The 26,183-nt window shown below is 37.0% G+C and overlaps 1 protein-coding gene across 2 annotated transcripts in view; it reads left to right on the top strand.

The window, feature by feature from the left end:
- Positions 1-1,992: 1,992 nt before the first annotated feature.
- LOC149567576 (elongation factor G, mitochondrial-like) overlaps positions 1,993-26,183 on the top strand; it is a 186,537-nt gene continuing 162,346 nt past the window's right edge. For both annotated transcript variants that reach the window (XM_089820814.1, XM_089820815.1), the window contains exon 1: positions 1,993-2,407. In XM_089820814.1, the coding sequence (XP_089676940.1) occupies positions 2,033-2,407 (375 nt within the window). In that variant the 5' untranslated portion in view covers positions 1,993-2,032. The remainder of the gene's footprint in view (positions 2,408-26,183) is intronic.

Here is a 26,183-nt window from a genome sequence, read left to right as displayed (position 1 = left end):
GTCATTATACTTTACAAGGATGGGCTTGCAATCTCTATACTTTACATAAGGTTAACAAAATAATTCTCTTTATGGAAACTACCTTCAAGTTATAGGTATTGCATAAAATAAGATAGTAGAGAAACCTAAAAATAATGTTGAAATAAATAGAGTGTGCTCTAAAGTCCTAATCTCACTCACTTACATACACTTGAATCTATTTACATTCCAATATTGAAGATAATTCCCTCAAGAAAATATTTGAACAACCAATACTTTAACTTTACAAATTGGCAACAGATTAGTCCATTGCATGAAACTATGCATTTTTACTAATCCAAACTTACAATTGTCCGAATTCATCTTTTACAAACTTTAGATAAATCAACAATAACTCGTGGAAACATATTTTGCTAAGTGTAATTCATGCTAGAAAAAAATCCAATTTTGACCTTCATATCATAACAAGTTGTTTATATTGCTGATGAATATGCAAGCTTTCACATTTTATACATGGAAAGGAAGAGCTTTTACATGCACCTCTATTCTATAAATCATTTTAATTGCTAATTTGTCAAATCACACAAACTGACCTGGAGCTTCCATCTTTTGTAGAACATTTATGCAACAAGAGGAAACTACTTACTTTGGAGCAACTCTACTTAAATTGAAAAGAAAAGAAAGATGGTAAATACAATATTAGAATAATAAATGCAAAAATAAGAATATTGTTGATAAGAGCATACAAATGCACATAGCCATGGAATATAAAGGCTCATTCTACAAGCAACCTTCATTGCGTCTTTCAACATTTCAACAATCTCTCTGCATTACCTTTGACTAGAGTTAGTGCTTTCTATAGGAAAAAGATATGCACTAGGATGCTATGTCCAATAATACTGACAAAAAATTTAAGCAATATCTATTTTGGGTAAATGAATTAAAACCAAAGGTGTAAGATGGACATGTAATATAGGTCTGTAAATAGTTTGGCACAAATCTAACATGTTGAACAAAAATAGAATGCCACGTTGAGAGTCTTTACGGACATGTAATCTAGGCCTATAAACTGTCAAAGCACAAACCTCACACATTGAATAAAAATAGAATGCCACATTGATAGCTTTTTTTTCTAATTTTTCAACAAGTAAAATAAAAAGACCACTAGGAAAAACAAAAACCTCCAATCATAAAAAAGCTAGAAAACTGAAAAAAAAGTTTAATAAAGAATATAACATAAACCATAGGATAAAATTGGAAGTGCAGTTTCGAAAACATGGATTAATTGCAAGGTCACCCAAAATCTTTTGTTTTCTGCCTTAATCTCAAGAACTAATAACTACTTTCTTCCATGATTACTAACACAAGCTTATGAGAAACCTTTTATACTCAACTTTTTGATTGATTTCAAGATTTTATGATTATTGTGAACATTTAATTATATATATTTTTTATTAATAACTTTATTATACAAATAACAACATTTTCTATTTCATAACTTACCATTTTATCTTTTTATACTTCATCAATAAAAAAAAAAAACTAAAATCAAATTTTCCCACAATTAACATTCACACCTCTTAAATATCTTGTTTTAACAACCTAAATGGTGTGAGTAATAATTTCTTCTTTTACTCAATAAACAATAAACAAACAAGTCAACAGGCCCTTAGGATGAGGTCGGGATCGTGCTCCGGGTGAATTTGGCAGCGTAGATGCTCCTCAGTGCTTGGCTCTAAGCCGAAGAGGTTTCAGGCATGAGTGGGCTCGTATCGAGTTTCTAAAATGTCTAGGTGGCCTTCGTTGGTTGGTAGCTCGCAGGGTTCGTGCCTCGCTGGGCTGCCTTGCAGGTTTGAACCCTCCATCAAAAAAACATAAAAATAAGCAAACAAAACCCATATGGTTAACTAATCTTCAAACTATATTTTAAGCTTTATGGTATAGCCCTAGTTATAACAGTAACGATATGGGTTTTAGGGGTTAAAGTAAAGCCCCCATCACTTACGTAGAGTGGTGGTTTACAAGCTGAAGGCTGAGCGTAGAGGGCGCAACCATGGCTCGGGGAAGCGCAGCTCGTCTTTTGGCTCCGGCCCGAGCCCTGTTCTCTAAGCACTACGGTCCAGAGCTTTCTACGCCATTCCTGGGCGGTCTAAGGCATTTTGCAGGGCTCGCTCGCCCCAGCGAAGACAAAGAAGGATGGAGAGACACCATGGACAAAATCCGCAACATTGGAATTTCGGCTCACATAGATTCTGGGAAAACAACATTGACAGAAAGGATTCTGTTTTACACGGGAAAAATTCATGAGATCCACGAGGTCCGTGGAAAAGATGGCGTGGGCGCTAAGATGGACTCCATGGATTTGGAGCGCGAAAAAGGAATCACCATTCAATCTGCTGCCACTTACTGCACTTGGGACGGTTATCAGGTTTTTGTCTTTGTTCTTCTTTGAATAATAGACTAGTTGGGAATTTTTAATGTGATATCTTCCACCTGTAAATAGTAAGAATAATGTCTAATTAGAGACATTTTGGTAATTAAACTATAAAGTTCTCTGTTTTCCCTCATTCTCGATGGTATAGCGCTTTTGAGCTGAATGCCATTTAACTCGGGTGATCATTTATTTTTATCTCGGGCTCAAAATAGAGTGAGTGAACTATAATTATATATAGATATAGGTTTAATAATGTCCGATAGACCAGACCAGTCTGTCGTAGCCACTGAGCCTAAAGCAAAGAAGAGAGATGGTGCTGATACATAAAGTAAATTTAAGGACTGCATCCTACAAAACAAGTGCCACATCAGCATAAAATGTCGAAAAAGTCTACTAAGAGTCAAAGTCCATATGCACATTGACCAGTCAACAATTATTATAATATCCATTTAATTTAAAAGAATATATACAAACAAGATGAAAGAAGAAAAAAATGACAAGTTCTTAATTTACAAATGACAGTTTTGTCAAGATTCATCAAGAGACCATCAGTCAGTTACAAGAATGACAAGATGTTCTAAAATTGTTGACCTTCCTGATGGGAGCTCTAAACACCTGCTCAAACAAAATGAAAGAGTGAGAATATAGTAGGAGTGCTTTTCATCCTACCATGAAGTTGTTAAGCTTCTCCAAAATCTTTCCTGACAAGAAAGATACCCAACCTGTTGTCAAGGTAGTCTAAGCAAGAAAAACCAACAAGGGTACCAGAATTGTGTAGCGACCAAATAAATGTACTCTCAAGCAATGTAATGATATCATGTTAAGAATTAACTTCAAAAGACAAGCATATCATGAGCTCTTCTCGTAGACGTTGCATACACAAGATTTATTTTATGGCAATAGAGAGATCTTTCTTTCTCAATTCAAGGAGAACATACCAGGAACCAGATTCTATTCTAACATATGAGTATAAAACATTTCAAACAGACTGCACACATCACAAAATAACTACATCCATGATTATAAAACATTCCTTAATAAATTCACACGTTTCTCAATATCTAGTACATTACAACTTCACAACATTTCATGAATCCTCAAAGAACAAAATATCACTTAATGATTCAGTTCCATCACAATATCAATATAGAATTTCTCATTTCAACCAACATAAAATAAATAAATAAATAAGATGTACAAATAAATATTAGATGTCACTTCATTCTAAGGTAGAGGATACATCATTAAGGTAGAGGATACACTTTTTAACCTCTAGAATTCATCGTTTGTGTGTGATGTTAAGCCACCTGAAAATTAATAACATAAGGAAAATAAATGATTTTAACTGGTTAAACAATGCTATTAAATCACACAAGAACTTTTGGAAGCAAACTCAACTACCAATGGGCCTATGCAAAAACATTCTCATTCACTAAAGTATGATAGAATTTTATAACCACTGCTCTTTCCATATAGAGTGAGTTGCTTGGAATTCTAGCAATAAAATCCTTCATGACAAAGTCCATCGTGGCCTACCTAATGCAAACTCGAGGTTGAATCTTCTTGATCTTTAGATATAGTCTACTCCTAGATCCGCTTCAATATAAGGGGAAGGAAGGCAACAATTGCATATACAGTGACTTGCTTAGCTATATCTATCAACAAATTAAGACTATATTTTGGTCATGATATGGAAACATAAAGGTCATATAGTGATGCCAGTCTAAGAGACATGGTATGGGAACATATATACTGATATCTCCATCAACTAACTGCTCAAGGTCAGTGAATACATGGTAGACTGAAGACACTATGTTATGAGATGGTGACTATGTACATGCAACGCATAGTGTGAGGTGGGGGGGGGAGTATGCTGATTGCTTATATGTAAGATATACAACAAAAACAAGAGTATATCCAAGGAACATGCATAGTTCAATTTATAAACGTAAAATATCAAGCATTATAAAATAGATACTTGGTTTGCTATTGTAAATTTTGAAATAAAGAGACAACATAATCACATACCCGCTTTAATTGAAACAGGTTGCAGTGATAACTTATTGTAACCAGGAGTAGTTGATATGGTAGAAAAATGACTGTAAAGCAATGCTAATGTAGAAGAGTTGGTTCCCAAATTACATTGTCACGAAGTCTAGGCCAACTCGAAGATGTTTGCTTCAGCCATTCCAAGGAAGTATTTGGGAGTCTAGGAAATCATGACTAAAGTCAATACAAGCTCTCAAGGTAAATGCTCGGAGCATTTCTTATGCAAAAGATTAGAAGGAAGCATAAAGGAGGCGGGTCAAGTTTTTTTTCTTTTCTGTGAGTAGATCCCAAAATTTTTTTGTTGCATCAAAGATGAGCCTCTACGTAAATTTTTTTTTTTATCCACAATAGAGTAGAGTTTGGTGTTGTGAGGATATGGGGAAGCGATCTTGGAATACAAGACACCTGTTATATCAGTGGAGACCCATAATATGCCCAAAGGGCGATCTACCATGAGTGAAGGGGCGATCTACCATGAGTGAAGGAGTGCCTTGTTCGCGAAGCAAAGATGATATGAATTTGGTTCATCTAAGACCAATCCACCTGAACATAGAAGGTATATATCTCACTACCAAAGCCCATAAAATCTCCAAATTAACCCAAGTGCATCTCGATGACAATGAAGGAATTAGCAAGAAGGAATGCATGTAAACATTCAGAGAACATACAAAACACACCAAGCATGATTTGTACGTGTCAGATTTAAAATGAAAGAAAAAAAAAAGGTCCATGTAGTGCCGATGCAACTCCATCGACAACCCTTGCGGCCTTTGTTCATGATCATCAACAAAAAATGACGGAATAGACTGAATACCCAAAATGATGTGTCTGGATATCTTCAGCAACAATGAAGGAATTTACAATCAATATGCACTCTAGATTGACCCAACACAAGCACGAGGGAATGCTTTCCAAAAAAAAATAGTTCACAAAAGATAATTATGGTGTTTGAAAAAAGTTCACAAGCAAGGACATGTACAATGAAGTTTGAAAGAAATTGTGATGAGAGAATGTTCAAAACTGATGTCTCTCCATTTCTAAAAACCCCACTTAACAAGGTAAAGAAAACACATGCAAAACATATTCAAATACACCTCACTACACCATTTAATGCCAACCAATGCATGAAGAAAAGAAGAGAATGTTGGTTTGCAGTTTTTAGTTTCTAGTAAATTCTTGCCAGTAGTTTGTAACCGCTACTCTTCCAAATCATTGCCTTTATAATAATAATATTATTATTTTTTTGACCAGTAACAAGTCGCTTTTGACTGGAGCTATGAAACAGTGAGGCCACAAATCCGGGCGACCTCATCCCCTTGAAATTAACACCTCAGACTTGCGAGCACGAAAGACCAGTAGGGACAACGAGCCTAAGGGTTGCAAGAGACACACCCAACATGGGTTTGGCACAAGGTCTACGAGCACTCTAAGCCCAACGAGGGTGTGATAGTTGGATCAGCATGAAGACCATTATCTTCATCTTCATTAGCAACTATTTGGCACAATGCACTTCCTGGTTAGCGATTCCTTATGACTCTCGTGACTTGTTATGTTGAACAATGACTAGTTCCACTCCTGTCCCATTGTTTATCAATTAACTCCAAGTGTAATTTGTGTAAGATCCAAACCATGTACTTATGCTGAATGACGATTCCTTCTCACTCTTGTGCCCAACATACACCATCTAGCTTGAGTGCAATTCTTGTGGTTTGAACTTTGGACCTCCCTCTTACAAGGGCTTGCAACAACTGCTGTGTTATGAGCTCATGCTCCTATATATTGATATTATTATATTTATTATTTTTACCTATCAGTTTATATAAAAAAATGGTTTTTGACTAAAATCCACATGGCAAGAGAAGTTTGATTTGTTTGGTATGCGAGAAAATGGGTCGTGACAATAAAGCAATGAAGTCCTGCTTGAATCTGTGTTATCATTTACTTTTGTAGTATCATTCTTATGCAATGAAATTTGATAGATAATTCTCTGTTTTTTTCAACATTCCCTTCTTAAAACATGGCAGCCAACGACCTGCCCTACGGGCTGCCACAAGTAACGAGTCTTGTTGTGGGGGGTTAATCTTGATTAATTAAAATTCAAAAGTGAGTGTGAACTAGAAATTAATCCTAAATTCAAATTTTTGTTAAATCTTGACAATTGTATGGGAGAAGCTATATTGGGTGTACGTTTCACTTTACGATGTTAGCTACCAGTGTCAGTTTGTCCTTTTGGTTCTCTTTTGTTTGTTGCAATTCATTAGTTTAGTAGTAAACGAGTAGGTTGATTTGTGCCGATAAAATGCATTCATGAGATCATGAGATTGGCAAACCGTTTTAGTAGGACATGGCCAAAATACTTGCAGATGATAGAATTAGTTTATGCCCATTGATTTTAACTTTCGAGGCCATTATGTTCAAGAGTCATGCCATTTATAATGAAAATTCAGCTGCGTAAACAGGTTATAGTCTAAAAACTGGAATGGGATCAAACATCGAAACCTATCCATTAGTTCATAGTTCATTTTAAAATTTCTTTTTTGGTGTAAAATTAAAACTATAAAGTCGATAGACTAAGTGCTTAGCAAATGAACATACACATAGCCTTTGTAATGTCCCCTTGTTGGGACATTAGAAATCCTAAAGTCCAATTCATAAAATCTTAATAATGGCTTAGGGAGCTTGATGCAAACTTATAAAATGGTCATATTAATATTATAAAGGGGGTTAAAGGTGACAAAGAATTGTAAGACAAAAAGACAGAAGACAGTTGAAGTGTCACTGTAAAGCATTAAAAGAGGGAGTCTCGTTCATTTTCAGCATGCTAAGACTTGGAGTTGTTTGCAGATTTTCTCTTGGAGAACGAGAAGCTTTGGCTTTTAATTTCCAAATCTTGAGGACAAAAACCTTTAGGCTCTTCTCAGTTGATCGAATGCCAACCTGATTCAACTTGTAGTGGATTAGAGACATAATTCACCATTGTGCTTACATGTTCTTTTTGAGCTTTCCAAGTATAACTGTTTTTAAGATTGGATTTGGATATTTGGTTGGTTACTGTATTGCTGATGTATAATGCAATAACATAGTGTGAGACATTTTATGAGAATCTACTGGTTTATATTATTGTTGGTTTACATTGCATGATTCATCAGTTTATATTCTCAAAATTATTTCAAGACAAAATCGATAAAATATCCATTGGGGATATTATAGTAGTATCAGAGCATTGACTCTATGATCGAGTGGGTATAACCATAGGTTTCACTAGAAATACCTTTATAGAAAGATAAGTGTTATATCAAAGGAGCATTCATATGCTAAGGTTCATCAAATAATCTTGAGGAGTTCAATTATTCGAAGATTGGATATTCAAGTGATTTGTGCTTTTCATTATTACCGCAAAAATATTATTTGGCGTGGCTGAAAGTTTTGGCCAGGATTCTATGTGATTTCGGTACTATAAATATACATTTGGGCTCAATTAAAATTTTGGCTAATAAATGAGTTTGCCTTCACCTTGACGTCAAGATCTATTGAATGGTAATCTTTCTCGAGCAGTGGAGACTCTGGCAAATAAAATTGTTCAGCTGATTTCATTGGGCCTTCAGAATTATCTCGAAAACTTATTTATTGGTTGCAATGCACCTTTCTAATTATTGTGAATGGGAGCCGATTTAACTTTTGGTGAAGACAATAATTTGCCCGCAATTTTTTGGTGAAAATATATGAGTGGGTCCCGATTTGTTAAGGGAAGAGAAATGTTTTTTATCATTGCCGCTAATAGATCTGCATTTCAGTGAATATATTGAGGTTGCTGTGGCCAAATTTTGAAGGCAAAGAGGAGTATATAGATACAAACTATAGTGATATTTTAACATAATTCATTTGTTGTGAACGAACTTTGGCTACATCAATTTTATTCAATTTTGTGGAGCACATATATGTATCATGCTCTATAGTTTATGCGGAAGGGAGAAATATTTTCCAGAAAATCATTGGGATGAGCTTTGACAAAGGATTGTCGCGGGATGTTAGTAAACAGTTTTGTCCTTCGAATAGAAATGCAAACAATGACTCAATAGGTTTCAAAAGAAGAACAAAATGCACTAACAATTGGATAGATTATCATTTTATTGATAATCTTCCTCTGAATTGAGAGGTACAACTCCCTCATAAAAGATATTCAATGAATGTGATATCTGGTTATCTGGTTATGTCTTTAACCTGAAGACACGAAGGTTTTTTCAGACATTCATCCATCAATATGGAATAAATGCGATTAATAGATTGCGAAATTGGAAATGAATGAAAAACCATTTAACAACCACAAGACTATCTACCATGTTTTCATATTACAGAGAAAATTGAGGAAGCAGTAAACATATTTATGGAAAAATGTGAATACATAACCACAAGACTACATATATCAAATCCGACATAGTAATAAAGAACTGCATCTAAAATAGAAATAAAAGGACTTAGAATCCTTCCAGATCAAAAACACAAATGTATATGACTGTAAAATCAAACACACTAATGTCCCTCTTTATTTCAGAAAAATGATAAAACAATAATAGTATTGTTCAATCCCCTTGTCACAGTCGATCTGCATAAAGAAAAACTGCTTCCTCTGTTACAAAATAGAACTATCATTTCCCTGTAGCAGCAGCTGTAGAACTCTCACCCCTCGGAAAAAAAGCACCCCCATTGTGTAGAAATCTTCACAATAAATAATAATTTTCACTTGCATTTCGGTTCTGGTAACCGTTTCTTGAAAATCATTTTAATCATTTTCGGGAATAATATTCTTCTTATCACTTTAGAATATTTAATAGTTGATCCATTTTAAAGTTTCATAGATTATAACAAATATATTAACTAAAATTAAAATGAATCCCATGTGCATTCTTGGACAGGTGGCATATGCTGGTAACAAACTGTTGTCATGATCTTGTAACTGTCATTGATATACTGCTGCACTTAAACAGTCATAACTTTTGATCCATTATAAATTTTATAAAACGGCTTGAAGAGAATTTAGATAATTAGGTTTCCTCAAACATATCCGAAATTCAACTCAATCCAACGGTCAGATTAAAATTTGTGGACTCCGTAACATGATTGTTTTTTTTGACTGCAACACATTTGGATTTGCTGGTATGTTGACAGACCTGCATAGAGTCCATTATAACTTTTGACTTTGGCCAAATTTTGAAGATCGCTTCAATGTACATTTAGAAAACTTGATTTTGAGAAACATATCCAAAATTCAATCAGATCCAACGGTGGAGCTAAAAGTTATGCCCTCCGCATTGTGACTGTTATTTTAATGCTGACAGAAATCTGTGGTTACAGGCTGTATTAAAACTTATAACAATATATACACCAATACCTGCACATGAATCACATGTTGGAATTTACTTGCTGTACATATCATTATCCACCACCCTCTTCTGGCCTTGGATCTTGGGCTTGGAACCTTGAAATAGGATCTGAGCTTGATTTTGAACTTGAGCCACAAATTTGAACTGATGAATCTGGGCCTTTGATCTGTGAACTGCATACTTGAAACTGTCTGCGAGCTTTGAACTTAAGAATGGTGAATTCTTTTCAGGCTTCACCATTTCAAATACAAGTCTGAAGATCCCAATCTTGATTGAATCATAATAATTCTCGAGCTTTTGATTGCCAGGGCTGAAACTGAAACTTTGAATCTACATCTTCAAATCTGAACTTATTGAAACTTTATATCTCTGAACCATTGAACTACACCTATAATCATTTCTCTGAACATAACTTTGAATTAGAAGCTGAACTTCGGTTGAAGTTGGACTCGAATTGGAACTTTGACTTTGTAGACGCCAACATGAACTTGAAGTTGAAGTTGAACTAGCCCGAAACTTCAACTTCAACTTCAACTTTCCCATATGCGAAAAGGAATGTTGACGAATAGGAGGACTGGCCTGTTTTTAACATTTTGTGCTAGAGACAGAACTTGAAGTTGAACTTGAACTGGCTCAAGGTTCAACTTCAACTTCGACTTAGGCACTCCCATGACTTAAACAATTGACTTTAAGGCTGAAGAAAAATGCAAGTGTAACAATTGGCTCTGATTGGGGACATGGACTATAAAGTGCATGAAGAATCCAGAAATCTCTGGTTGAGATCAATGTCTAGCAATTGGGCAACAGAGTCATGGGAACAAAGGAAGGAGAATGTTTGCAGAGAGAGGGAATAGGGGACAACACCAAAACAACCAAAGAGACCAACAAACAAAAGCAAACTAACAACACAACCACCAAATAGCTACACTAAAGACCACCAAAAATTCAGAGAGTAGAAAGATTCACAAATGTACATAGGTGAGAAGAACTCACCACTAGACTAGAGCTGAGGAAAAACTTACACAAAGCCATTCACTGGTTGTGAGAAGAAAGAACCCTTCCTGAACAACTAGTTGTGCCGATATGGTGCAACTCAACACTTCCATTTGACAAACTCGTCTCCTCGGTATCTCAGGCTGATCACATGTAGGAACCTTGTCCACCAATCATCAGGCCCAAAGAGCCACATCTCATCATAAAATTCTGAGTTTTCCCGGTCACTCTGCAAAGAATTTTCAACCCTTTTTCCAACAATCCACTGAAACAAAACTTGCTCTAAAATTTTCAAGGCAGGGATTATGTCATTTTCAGTACACATACCCTTTGGATCAGCACACAAAAGAGGCTTTTTAGAATTCAAAACACCCTCAAGACAGAAGTGAGCCTTTTCAAACATCGGGCCAATCTCAATCAGAACAAATCCATCATCCTTTGCTTCTAATAAGTTTGAAAACTCTTTATCTAAATTAGAGGAATTTGAAAGGCTTATACCTGGAGTTTTCATGAGAACAATTCCTTCCTTGCTTGTTGATAGAAAGCAGGACAACACTTCTTCACTGTGAGATAATGTGTTTGCTGAAACCTTCAATGGTCTTTGTGGCTCTCCTTGCAGTATATTTGTTTCAGCATTCTCTATTCCAAGGGGAGATAAATAATCCTTCCCACCCGAAGATGATTCTTGTATTTGGAAAAGAGGATTTTCTTTGATCATGACATCTTCATGAAACCCCGTTGGTAGATATAGTAGGTTAAGCTCACTCTGAGTCCACCTATTGTCCAACTTTTCAAACTTTGTTTTTGTCTCATTTGCTGATCCATCCATTTTTTGGAGAGTGTCTTCTTTACTCGAGCATGTGAGAGGTTCTTCCATTTGGGAACCTTTGTTGTCACGAGTGAGTGTGATTGCCTCTGATTCATGGAGACTGCCTGGCTGGGCTCTAACCTTAGGCTGCAAATCAGCATTTGAACACATCATAGGAATGTAGAAGTCCTCTTGTGTGTCAAGTTGTGACCATTCTTCTCGAGAAGAAGGGAAATGAAATAGAAAGGTTTCATATTCTACCTCTCCATCACCTTGAAAGATGCCTTTCATTCTTTCCTCATGAATCTTTCCTTTGTCATACTGATCTAACATGGCTTCCTGATTAATGTTGATTGCTGAAACTGCATTAGAAAATTCAATAGAAGAAGATTCAAAGATTGGGTGAGAGGTATCCATTGGTAAGCTTGTATTTAACTCATTTTCAGCTGGCTCTTCCTCTGTAGGAGGCATACTTAGATGCTTCATAGAATCATCTAATTGTGAAGTATGTTCGCTATTATTCTCATTGTGTGAACAGCAACATTCTGTTATATTAGAAGAACTATTTTCTTCAGGTGTGACTTCTTGAGAATCTTCATCATCATATTCGACATGCAGGTGATATGATCCCATTGTATGGTGAGAATTGTCTTCAAATAAAGGAGGTATTGCCAAATCCTCTGCATGAAAGACTGATGTAATTTGACAATCATAAATAGAGGGTGTTGGTTTTACTTTTTTGAAGACAAGCCTTCTCATCTTGGGTTTTGCCTCCGCATGATATTGCTGTTCATAGGGCCAAACTCTTTCCTATAAAGGTTTATCACTTGCATGCTCATTTTTAAATTTCAAATCTGGACTAGAGACTTTTACAATGTTGTCTTGTTGAAACTAACCAGATAAAAATAAATCATCTTCAATTCTTACAGCTTCTTGCTTAGCAATTTCAAAGTCACATACCTTACTTCTTTTGCAATGAAATCAGACTTCTGGATGTAATGCTGCAATAAAGATTGACAACAGGTTATCTTGGCTGGGCTGGTCAACTTGTGGAATCTTTGTCAAGGTTCGTGTGAATCGATCCACAAAGCTTCTTATCTCTTCATTCTCTTTTTTTGAATTTTGAAGAGTTGGCATAATAGGTTGCCCACATTGACTGCTGGTTTAAATCTCGCAATAATTTTTTTTTCTAGCACATGCTAACCAGTTATACACCCATCTTCCAAATGTTGAAACCAAACAGTAGCATCGCCAACAAGAGATTTAACAAACAGGCGAACATACACATCTTCTTCCAAAACATCAAGAATTCCACAGGCTGTTTTGAATGCTTGAATGTGGCTGTTCGGATCTTGATCGCTTCTTCCAGCATACAGAGGAAAATATTTCTTTGATCCGGCAAGTATGAGTGTGAAATGAGGCAAACCAAAAGGACCAAAATGCGGCTGCCATGATTGAGTTGCAGGCAAGGCCATGATTATACTGGGCTTCTTTTACCAAAAAGATCAGAGTCGCCAACCTCCATCCTCAGGGAGGTAACCTTCAGATATCCAAGGAAAGGAAAGCATTGGAACTTCGCTTTCTTTCCCCAGCGGAGTCGCCAAAAATTGTTAGTAAACAGTTTTGTCCTTCGAATAGAAATGCAAACAATTACTCAATATGTTTCAAAAGAAGAACAAAATGCACTAACAATTGGATAGATTATCATTTTATTGATAATCTTCCTTTGAATTGAATGGTACAGCTCCCTCATAAAAGATATTCAATGAGTGTGATATCTGGTTATGTCTTTAACTTGAAGACACGAAGGGTTTTTCAAACATTCATCCATCAATATGGAATAAATGCGATTAACAGATTGCTAAACTGGAAATGAATGAAAAACCAGTAAACAACCATAGGACTATCTACCATGTTTACATATGCAAAAATGTGAATACATAACCACAAGACTACATATATCACATCTGACATAGTAATAAAAAACTGCATCTAAAATAGAAATAAAAGGACTTAAAATCCTTCCAGATCAGAAACACAAATGTATATGGCTGTAAAATCAAACACATTAATGTCCCTCTTTATTTCAAAAACATGATAAAACAATAATAGTACTGTTCAATCCCCTTATCATAGTCGATTTGCATAAAGAAAAACTGCTTCCTCTGTTACAAAATAGAACTATCTTCTCCCCGTAGCAGCAGCTGTAGAACTCCCACCCCTCGGAAAAGAAGCACCCCCATTGTGTAGAAATCTTCACAATAAATAATAACTTTCACTTGCATTTCGGTTCTGGTAACTGTTTCATGAAAATTATTTTAATCATTCTTGGGAATAATATTCTTCTTATCACTTTAAAAAATTAAATTGAATCCCATGTGCATTCTTGGACAGGTGGCATATGCTGGTAACAAACTGCTGTCATGATCTTGTAACTGTCATTGATATATTGCTGCACTTAAACAGTCATAACTTTTGATCCATTATGAATTTTAATAAAACGGCTTGGAGAGAATTTAGATAATTAGGTTTCTTTAAACATATCCGAAATTCAGCTCAATCCAACGGTCGGATTAAAATATGTGGACTCCGCAACATGACTGTTTTTTTTGACTGCAGCACATTTGTATTTGCTGGTATGTCGACAGACCTGCATAGAGTCCATTATAACTTTTGACTCTGGCCACATTTTGAAGATCGCTTCTATGCACATTTAGAAAACTTGATTTTGGGAAACATATCCAAAATTCAATCAGATCCAATGGTGGAGCTAAAAGTTATGCCCCCCGCATTGTGACTATTATTTTAATGTTGACAGAAATTTGTGTTTACAGGCTGTATTAAAACTTATAACAATATATACACCAATACCTGCACATGAATCACATGTTGGAATTTACTTGCTGTACATATCATTATCCACCACCCTCGTTTGGCCTTGGATCTTGGGCTTGGAACCTTGAAACAGGATCTGAGCTTGATTTTGAACTTGAGCCACAAATTTGAACTAATGAATCTGGGCCTTTGATTTGTGAACTGCATACTTGAAACTGTCCGTGAGCTTTGAACTTAAGAATGGTGAATTCTTTTCAGGCTTCACCATTTCAAATACAAGTCTGAAGATCCCAATCTTGATTGAATCATTATGATTCTTGAGCTTTTGATTGCCAGGGCTGAAACTGAAACTTTGAATCTACATCTTCAAATATGAACTTATTGAAACTTTATATCTCTGAACCACTGAACTACACCTATAATCATTTCTCTGAACATAACTCTGAATCAGAAGTTGAACTTTGGTTGAAGTTGGACTTGAACTGGAACTTTGACTTTGTAGACTCCAACATGAAGTTGAAGTTGAAGTTGAATTGACCCGAAACTTCAACTTCAACTTTCCCATATGTGAAAATGAATGTTGACGAATAGGAGAAGGATTGGCTTGTTTTTAACATTTTGTGCTAGAGACAGAACTTGAAGTTGAACTTGAACTGGCTAGAGGTTCAACTTCAACTTCGACTTAGGCACTCCCATGACTTAAACAATTGACTTTAAGGCTGAAGAAAAATACAAGTGTAACACGGGAACTGGTATAGTCTACTACAACTGTTTTGAAGAAAGAAAAAGAATTGTTTATTAACGCAGATGGTGAGAGTGTGGACTAAGTGCAAACCAAATAATTAGTTGAGCATTCTAGTGGACAAGATATATGGACATTTCGGTGTGCTGGAGGAGTCATAAGTTATTCTAAATATAATAGTTATTCTATGGAGTATTAATGGTTTCCGTCAAACTTAGATAAGCACAAGGTCATGACTGTGACTGTAGGAAAACATTCAATAGGAAAAGGTGATTTGAGGTGGACATTTCATGATTGCCGCGAGTGGGAATTTTGTTAGAATCATCGAAAAAGGCATAAGAATATAAGAGCTTTGTTGTAGGAACTGCTTCTTTCGACCAACTAATGAGACGTTGATGAGCTGTAGTGGTAAAAAGCACTCCTAAGAAAAGTAGCATTGTGGCTCAGAGACGTTACTACCATTACACGTACCCCCATCTTTGACTCTGGTAATACGCCAGTTTGTAACGCATGTCTCAGTCTTTGGTATGATGTGATTCATTTAGTAAATAATGCTTGAGCAAGTACTCGTTAGGAATATCCATCATTGCTTCATTGGGTGTCTTTCCCTTAGGATAGCTAATCAATTCGATGTTGGCATGGTTAGGTATGGGAATATTATTTGAAATGCCTGTAGCTAGTATATTTTGGCTTACTCACCATTTTGGAATATTAGAAGCAGTTACAACAATCGTAATTGGTTTGTAGCTGTAATGTTCCCTTTTGGAACATTAGAAAATATTGAAGTCTTATTTCATGCAATATTAAATTGACTTTGAGTCTTAGGCTCAAAATATTAAAAAGGTCGATTTAATGTTATATTAAGGACAAAGGGGGCAAGGAGGAACAAGACAAATTGCTTTAGGGAAGTGAAGAGCCACAAGGGAATAAGACAAAACCAGAGAGGAGCCGAAGAGTCTTGGTTTGTGTTTTAAAAGGAGAAATTGGCTCATTGTTGGACATGCTTGATTTACTATTCAGTTCAGTTTTCTCTCTTGGAGAGTTTCAGAAAGCTTCAGCTTTTAGCCCGTGTGAGGACGTAGCCCCTTGTGCAGGCAAGCAGTGGACGAAAACCCATTGCCCGTGGAGATACCATCGTAGGTGTCTCATTGAGCTTACAGGTTCTTATATTGCTCTCCAGTCTGGCTGTAATATCTGTGTATAAGATTGTTTTTTGTGGTTGGAAGGTTATTGTATTGCTGTTGTACAGTACAATAACATTTAAAAGTTATTCGGAAGTTCCTGGTTATCATATTTGCTGATGTATACGATAACAACATGCTTTTGGATTGTTGAAAGCATGGTGGTTTTAGTGTTTTGATTTGTACTACTCTATTCATATGCTTGAGTCTTTAATGACATTTTGAAAAGACAGATTTATTGGAAAGTTCGGATTTTACTTGCTGTTCATATTTTCATCTGCATAGTGTTGTATGTCCGAACATGTTATTTGAGAATGAATTTGAGCAAATACCTGTTTGGAATAGCACCTGTTATTCATATTGCTGGTTATTTGTTAAGTGAATTCGTAGTCTAAGTGTTACATTTAAAAAGGAACGGAAAAGTCAGGTTCAGGACAGTACAGTGCTGGTTGGATTTATTACAGTACTGGTAAGGGTCGTTACAGTGGTATCAGAGCTGGTTTGTCCTACCAGCCTGTGGATCTATAACAGTGCCTAGTTTTTCCGCCAGTCTGAAGGGTGGGGTTGAAAGTGGAGTGTCAAGGATTAAGTTTGATTAGTTGTCAAAGTTTGAGCATTTCCATTGGGTTTATTGCAACACAAGGCTGCCATACAAGTTCAGGACTCCTTTAAGTAGTGTCGTATTGTTGGGGAACACAACTAAGGTGCCATACTTGTCCGTTACTGCCATTAAGTGAGCCATAGACATTTCATTGGAAACCATTCTTGCTTTTATTGCAGCGGCTTACTGTTATCACACCAAGCACTGGGGCATCTTGGTGATTCATGTGATTGTTTGTATCTTAAAAAGATTATGGGTTTTGAAGAAGGTGTGATAAACGTATACAATGGTGACAATTATGTGCGTAAGCTACTCTAACGGTGTACTGTATTGAGCTTCTGAAATCTTTTGTTATAGTGATGATCTCTGAGCACACGTATTTCTTGTGTACAGAGTGCATTGCATTATCGTGGACTCTCATGGCATAAATGCCAAAGGTTTCTTGAGGCCCTGACGTCCGGAGAAGTTTTGGAGTTCCATAGAAATTGTGAAATCCTGTTGAAACAAAGTGTAGCAAAATTTTAAAGTTCTATAGAATATTGTGAAGAAGTCCTGTGGAAGAACTGTGAAGCTTTGCAGAGAATTTATTAATTCCATTGGGGAAAAGTCCATTTAATGTTGTAAATTTGTGCAAAATATTGTGGAGATTTGCAGCGAAATTTTGGAAATTTGTGGATATTGGAAGGCTGAGCGGATTACAGCAGGTATCCATTACTGTGGGTGTATGGAAGCTGGGTCGAGAGGGAAGTGTAGCTGACGCCAGAGAAGGTAAGAGATAAGTGTAATTTTACATCTAATGAATCCAATGGAGAAAACCGTCGGAACTTGTAGCACCAGGGAAGATGTGGAGTCATCTGCGGTTTGAGCAGAATATTAATCATCTTGTGGAACACCTGTTTAAGTAACCGACGGCAAAATTGCGGTTATATCGTGTATTAATAACTCTGAATATTAGTGACAAGTGTCAAGATAGAGATAATATTGACATAAACGTCTTTGTTTCTACCTATGGAAAGGAACCGACTGGGCAAACTGGGCTATTGGCCGTCATTACTTCAAAGGCAGACTAACGTTTAATCTTCTCCTTCCATTTTACCTGCAATCTGACGCGATTGCTAGGGAGAGGAAGCTCTGGGGCGGTGAGCCATATTTACGTATGATGGACAAGCAGTTAAAATTGTGAGTTGCTGGGCGTTGTTATTCCGCATTTATTAGAGTATATTAGCAAGGCATTTCGCACAACAAATCAAGGTGGAGCCCTAGTCGACGTGAACACTTTGAGTACTACGCAAAAGGAGTTTAAAGAAAGGATTTCCATCACGTCGGGCAGCAGGGTATTTATTTGAGTATGCAAGCGGTAAATGAGTCGAGTTTGGTGGAAACTACGGAAGTAATAAGTAGTGATAAGCGGGAAATCTATGCGGGTGGCCTCAGAATGATACGTCTGCAATAACGTAGCATTTGCCAGACACAGAAGGAGACAAGTGCCGAAATCCAATTTTGAAGTCGGTAATTTGTTCACTCTTGGCAACGTGCAATTGTAATGGCTTGCTAGGGTCGTTATTACAGGTGTCATTCCCATCCAATAGCTGTCAAAGGTGAATCGTCATTAAGATTGATAGACGTGTTTTAACGGAAAGATAAAATTATCAGTTCGGGATATTACAGTAACGCATGTCTATAATTTTATTATCTGCCGTCAGTAACGCATGCGTTTCAGAACCTTGGTAGTAGGCGGGAATAATCGCAGGATTAACAACAACACCAACGTGTCAATTATGTACCATGATCATTTTTATGAACAAATTTTTGAGCACATCAACACGCAAAGGAAAAACTTCAGTTGTTAATCGTGAGTTGCTAGTACAGACTTTATGCAGATGCTTTGAAGGGGTGGTGCAGAAACACTAAATTCCATAGTGAGCTTGAGCGCGTGTTTTAGAGGTTTGGCCAAAGCAACTTACAGATCTCTGGGATGCTGTAAAGTGCATTATAGGCAATGGAAGATTCTTTGCGAGTTAGCTTCCCAAAGCAAATGCTCTACCAGATGGATTTTCTGAAAGTTTTTTGAAACTTCAATTTGTACAGCATCAGCTAGAGAACCTGATAAAATAAAAACACTAGGGCAGGAAGACAAAATTGTTTTAGATGGAATAAATTCCATTACAGCCCAAGAATCAAACACTGTATCCTCATTATTTACTGACTCATGCACTCAGCAGGCATCATCAATGACACAATTAACAGAGTTTCTCATAGAAGCTGGTAGTATAAATCCCATTTCAGGTAACAGTAAGTTCATTGCTCGTTTCTGGGCTGAGAATTAGAGAAGATTTTATGTAGTCGGCTCTATACGTAGTGGAGTAAGGTGGTTGTAAGCGGAATACGCGGGTTCTCAGCTGGGCTAGAACTGTGTTGACATATAAGTGAAGAGTATATCTAGAGTTTCGGGTGGCAGTCGCAGGGATTTCCTAGATGTATATCTTGGTCCATATTTCAAGCCACGGCCAATAGTTATAGTCCCAGGCATTATCAAGACAGGTTTGCATCCTGTACTAGTTCTGGGTCGGCTACAGCAAAATGAAGTAATGAGCAATCCAAACAAACTTTGTTTCAGAACTCTGTGATCAAAACTTGCAAAGATCATTATTTTCCAGACCCTGGGCAATTGTTCATGACTGTTCTTGAATGTTCTGGCATTGAATCAGTTAGTTAATCATGTTTACTTCAAATGCCCAGTGGGGCAAGAATATGGAGAAGCTTAAGCAAAGTTTGAAACAGTTGGATGAAAATCAGAAAAGGATGAATGATTTGATTTCAGACCCTGCAAAACTAGACAAAGTGGCACGATGTATGGTTTCCATTTTTAAGAGGACTACATCACAGAATGAAGAGAAAGAGGAACAAGAGGTCTCTATAGTATCTGGAAGCCTTTATGATGAATTCCCAGCAGTTAGTGACCATCATACAACTGACCTTATAGAGAGCAAAAATCAGATCTTGGAAAATGAATCAGAAAATTCATTTGCAGAAAATGAATCAGAAAATTCATTTGATGATAATGATGTGGATGGACACGCAGTCACCTTGGAAGTGGAAGTGCGTGAAGATACTGTTATATTAGCAGCTTCTACATCGCCAGTTGAGCCATCCTATGAGGTGCATAGCAACATGACCCTAGATATTGGGGAGTGCCTGGATGATAGCATACACGATGCTGCTTATATGGTGAGTGACATTGATTCAGCCTCATATCATAGTGCGGATGACAAAGGGGAAGATTTGTGTGGACATGTTTCATCACAAGGGGATTATCATCTAGCAAGCCAATTGAAAGTTAATGACAGGATGGTTGCCATAACCGTTAAACATTTTGATGTTGCTCGTGAAATGTTGGCCACCTATGGTTGGAGTACTCCTTTGATAGATGAGCATGGTGATAGTGTTTTTTCCCTTGCAGAGATACATGCACTTCGAGAAGCGATTGGAATGATGAAACAAAATTACCTACAACTACTTGCAGATAGAGATTTTCTTCTCGAGCGGGATCGCATTTGTTATGTTGCATTGCAGGGGAACGAGGAGAAGGTTGATAAGCTTACTCATGAGCTTGAGATGACTATGGGCTCTTTGCAGAGTGCCCAGTTGGCCTTTCAAGAGTCACAATTACAGATTGAAAAGCTTATAGAGGAGTTGAGATTGGCACAGTCTCCACCAACTGCAGATATAGTGCAATTACATATAGAGGCAGTTGATGAGGATTTTATCCACGAGTTGTAGTGGGGATGTGGTTACATCTATCACAAATATGGTTACATAGGTTTCAGCTAGGATGAGTACCTTGATGGAGAACAGTAGAGAACCATTGGTTGTATTGAGTTCTCTTGAGATTAGTGTTGTGACAGTTGATACAGGACAGTTTACTAGCAGCTCTTGTGTCACAATGGTGGATCCTCCTGAGAGTTGTATGGTAGTGCACGACGCTACTCCGTCATCCACACAGGGCATTCACAGAGTGTCATCCGGTTGGGAGTATAGCTCTCATGTTTATTTGTTTCCATCTCCTGGAAGCAAATTTATCACTTCATTGCATGCAGCTGATTTTGGATACGGGCTTGTTGATTTTCAGAGTCAGAGGGATCAGCTGCTTGATTCAAGTGTTTTTAGTGATGAGCCATTGACAGAGGTTGGAGCATTTTACTGCGAATACACAATGAGGAGTGCTCATCATTTTTCTTTTGACCTACGCACAGAGGACTTGATGATGCATCGGTGTGGGTTGGTTCCAAAATTATATCATCCTTTGTGGGATGAGTATTCACCATCTTTGGAAGGTGGGATTATCATAAGCAAGCATCCAACTCTGCTGTTTGTGGAGGATTACTTGCAGGGAAAGCTGTCGATTATACATCATGCTGATATGTATCCAACATGGTTTGCTACTTCTATGTCACAAAGTTCTCTTGTGGATACATGGTTACAGGACGACTATGGTGTCAATTGGCATGATGTGTTGGTTAGTTATCACATCCATGGGAGTTTAGCGGGAGCTGTAGACAGATGTTGTGTTATAGATGCTACCAGGTATTTTTACCTCTATATGGCGAATGGATGTGGGGTTCGATTGTTTTGGGATCCAGGTGGCGATAGGTTTGACACGATGTATTGGTTGATCGGGGATCCAGGTGCAAGTGCTGAGTTTTTCCAGAGAGTTATATGGGATCCAAGGATTCAGTTGAGAGATAGATTGCGGAGGGACATCTGGCTTCACAGTTTGGCCAACATTGTTTTCAGTTTAAATTACAGGCCTGCCTGCAGACTCGTATGGGATCCTGGTACGAATTGCTTGAGGGCAAGCAATTTTAAGGAGGGGAGATTTGTAATGTTCCCTTTTGGAACATTAGAAAATATTGAAGTCTTATTTCATGCAATATTAAATTGACTTGGAGTCTTAGGCTCAAAATATTAAAAGGGTCGATTTAATGTTATATTAAGGACAAAGGGGGCAAGGAGGAACAAGACGAATTGCTTTAGGGAAGTGAAGAGCCACAAGGGAATAAGACAAAACCAGAGAGGAGCCGAAGAGTCTTGGTTTGTGTTTTAAAAGGAGAAATTGGCTCATTGTTGGACATGCTTGATTTACTATTCAGTTCAGTTTTCTCTCTTGGAGAGTTTCAGAAAGCTTCAGCTTTTAGCCCGTGTGAGGACGTAGCCCCTCGTGCAGGCAAGCAGTGGACGAAAACCCATTGCCCGTGGAGATATCATCGTAGGTGTCTCATTGAGCTTACAGGTTCTTATATTGCTCTCCAATCTGGTTATTGTATTGCTGTTGTACGATACAATAACATTTAAAAGTTATTCGGAAGTTGTTGGTTATCATATTTGCTGATGTATACAATAACAACATGCTTTTGGATTGTTGAAAGGATGGTGGTTTTAGTGTTTTGATTTGTACTACTCTGTTCATATGCTTGAGTCTTTAATGACATTTTGAAAAGACAGATTTATTGGAAAGTTCGGATTTTACTTGCTGTTCATATTTTCATCTTCATAGTGTTGTATATCCGAACATGTTATTTGAGAATGAATTTGAGCAAATACCTGTTTGGAATATCACCTGTTATTCATATTGCTGGTTATTTGTTAAGTGAATTCGTATTCTAAGTGTTACATTTAAAAAGGAACGGAAAAGTCAGGTTCAGGACAGTACAGTGCTGGTTGGATTTAGTATAGTACTGGTAAGGGTCGTTACAGTAGCAAAACGCAGAATCAAAAAATTGTAATGGCAATGATAATTTGATAGTCATTTATGTTTTGTGGAATAATTACGGAGGCAAGACGACAACATTTAAAACTGATGAAGGGTGATCCCCTTAATACCACAATGAACAACAGATTCAAAGAACAACACAAATTGAGAGAACAAAATATGAGCTTCTTATTATTGCCGCAAATGTGGAATTACAAAATTACAATAAGCAAACCTACATGGGCACCTTCCTTACAATAGTCTGCAAGATAGAGCTATGACTATCACCTAAAATTGCTGTAGACAACCTACGAGCCTTCCTTAAATAGGCACATTTTACCCCCAAGAAGGTTCTAGACAATAAGCCCTAACCCTTGAGGCCGACCAAACCCATATTACATTATTTCATTACACTTTATTACATATGATCGACTCAAGACAATTTACAAATTACATTATTGGATGGGTCCACTTCTGGAGACCATAACTAGCGAACTGTTGACCCGACGGGCTACTATAACCCCATCCCAAAATCCTCGGCTAGCGATCTACAGCGGCATTTGCTGGACCTGAAGTTTGGATAGCCAAAATTCATACTGAAAATCTGCAATAACTGCACCAATACATATGATATGACAATAAAACTCATCCAACAAGCTGATATGTGAAAGATGAACCTCCATATATGAGATTAGAACAATTTGAGCACATAATATCAACTTACTAAAATTAGCAAGCTCCCATAAATAACAACTTTGTACAGGAATAACCCTTATTAAAACAATAAAACCGAAAAATTGCAAATAGAAATATTTTTGGGTGATGCAAGATTGCCCTTACGCCCAGGATGCTCCTGCATCAAACATTTGAGGTAATTTGAGGAGTGACCCTATCATGTCTCAGGTAGTTAGAGAAAAACCAAGACTGCCCACGTCCTTCTGTGCTAGCCATGATGAATCCTTCACTGACCTCCCTTTCCATTTGGCCAGACACCCTTTATCTGTTTTGTTCCTGGTGCTTCTTCCCACACGATTGTCCAATATCTCCTCAATCTTCTGTGTAGCTGCTGGCATAGTCCACTAGGCTTTTGCAACTTCATCTCCATCTCCTCCCTCATAATATTCTGTCAAATCTGAAATGTTAAATACTAGTGAAATATTTAGTTTAGCTGGCAACTCTACTTCATAGGCATTTCCAGAATCATGTCTTTTCACCATCTTGCATGGTCCAATCTTCTTCATTGTTCTTTGTGCTTTTTTCCACACAACTGTCCAATATCTCCTCAATCTTCTGTGTAGCTGAAGTAGATGCTGGCATACTCCACTGAGCTTCTGCAACTTCATCTCTATCTCCTCCCTCATAATATTCTGTCAAATTTGAAATGTTAGATGCTAGTGAAATATTTAGTTCAACTGACAACTCTACTTCATAGGCATTTCCAGAATCATGCCTTTTCACTATCTTGCATGGTCCCCACTAGAAATCTCTCCTTCCTTATATGAACTATGACTTCATCTCCAATATGAAATTCCTTATACCTTATTTTCACATTTGCCTTAGCCTTGTATTGTGTATTCATCTTCGTAATGGCTTTCTCACGTCCTAATGGATATTCTTCAAATATTCAGCAAAATCTTCTACTTCAACACTACTTATTTCCCCTTTATTTAACTGCCTCAATTTAGAAGCATTTCTGGGACTGCTCCCATATACAATCTGGAATGGTGATTTACCAATAATCCAGTCGACAAAATTATTGTATGCAAATTCTGCCTGTGGTAAAATTAGATCCCAACCTTTTGGTTTATCTCGAATTGAGCATTTCAGCAAATTTCTTAAATTTCGGTTCACAACTTTTGTTTGTCCATCAGTCTGTGGATGATGAGATGAACTGGACTTCAAATCTATTTTCAATTTCTCCCACAATGTATGCCAGAAATACCCAACAAACTTGGTATCTTGATCATAAACTACTGTACTCTTTGGCAGACCATGTAGTCTCACCACTTCTCTGAAAAATAACTCCACCACATGAACAACATCACCAATCTTTTTGTAGGGAATGAAATGTGCCATCTTTGAAAATGTGTTGACCACCACAAATATCGAATCATGCCTTTGCCGTGTCTTTGGTAAACCAAGAGCGGAATCCATTTCTCAGTTATAGGTAATGGTTGATACAACCCCATATTTTGCTTCACTCCTTTCACCATCTAACATACTTTGCAACTCTGCATAAACTTCTTGACATCTTGTTGGAACTGTGGCCAATAGAAATTCTCAGCAACCAAAGCAATAGTTTTGTCTCTACCAAATGTCCAACCAATCCTCCGCAATGCTTCTCCTTGATGAGATTCTCTCTTATAAAACTTTTGGGAATGCACAACTGAACAACACCTACCATTTTAACTTGTCAAGTGTAATAGGTTCTATACAAGCTTTCCAAGCTTCACCAAAATCAGGATCCTTTGGATACAAATTCTTGAGTTCCTTGAACCCAACCACCTTAATCTATATTTCTGTTAGCAAAACTTGTCTTCTAAATGAGTGTTTGCAACTTTGTTAGACTTCCCACTCTTGTGTTTCAAAACAAATGTATAACTTTGCAAAAACTCAACTCACTTCAAATGCCTTTGAAATGAATTTTCCTTGACTATTCAAATATTGCAAAGCTTGATGATCAGTATACAAAGCAAACTTCTTAAGAAGAAAATAGTGTCTCCACTTCTTTAATGCCTAAACTATAGTATAAAATTCCTGATCAGAAACACAATATTTTCTTTTGGCATCATTTAATTTCTCATTGAAATTTGCAACAGGTCTTGTAGATTCTTGGTTCAAAACAACTCCTATTACAGTACCACTAACATCGCAATCTACTTGAAACACCTTATTGAAATCTGGATGTGCTAAAACATGTTGCTCTGGAACTTTCTGTTTCAACAGATTAAAACTCCTATCTGCTCCTACAACCCATTTAAATTCTTTTCTATTTCCTTTCGTTGTTTCAGTCAAAGGTCCACAAATTCTACTAAAACTTTTGATAAACTTTCTATAAAAACTAGCCAATCCATGAAAAGATCTTACCTTTGATACACTCTTTGGAGTAGGCCATTCAAGGATAGCCTTCACTTTCTTAGGGTCCATTTTTTAGACCTTCTGCCTATACTACAAATCCCAAGTACAACAACTCCTTCACAAAACTACACTTCAAATTTATCAGCAACTTTTCCTCCCTCATCCTATCAAGCATCTTATGAATGTGCATCAAATGTTCCTTCAATGTCTTACAAAAGATCAAAATATCATCTAGGTAAACAATGACAAACTTACCCAGAAACTCCTTCAGTACCTAATTCATGAGCCTCATGAAAGTGCTCAGTGCATTGGTTAGCTCAAAAGGAATGACTAACCACTTGTACAATCCTTCC

The sequence above is a fragment of the Cupressus sempervirens genome, chromosome 3, assembly GCF_028749045.1.
Source record: "Cupressus sempervirens isolate cs-2001-9-10 chromosome 3, ASM2874904v1, whole genome shotgun sequence".
Taxonomy (NCBI): domain Eukaryota; kingdom Viridiplantae; phylum Streptophyta; class Pinopsida; order Cupressales; family Cupressaceae; genus Cupressus; species Cupressus sempervirens.
Note: the sequence above shows the minus strand (reverse complement) of the source record. Positions and strands in the feature narration are given on the sequence as shown.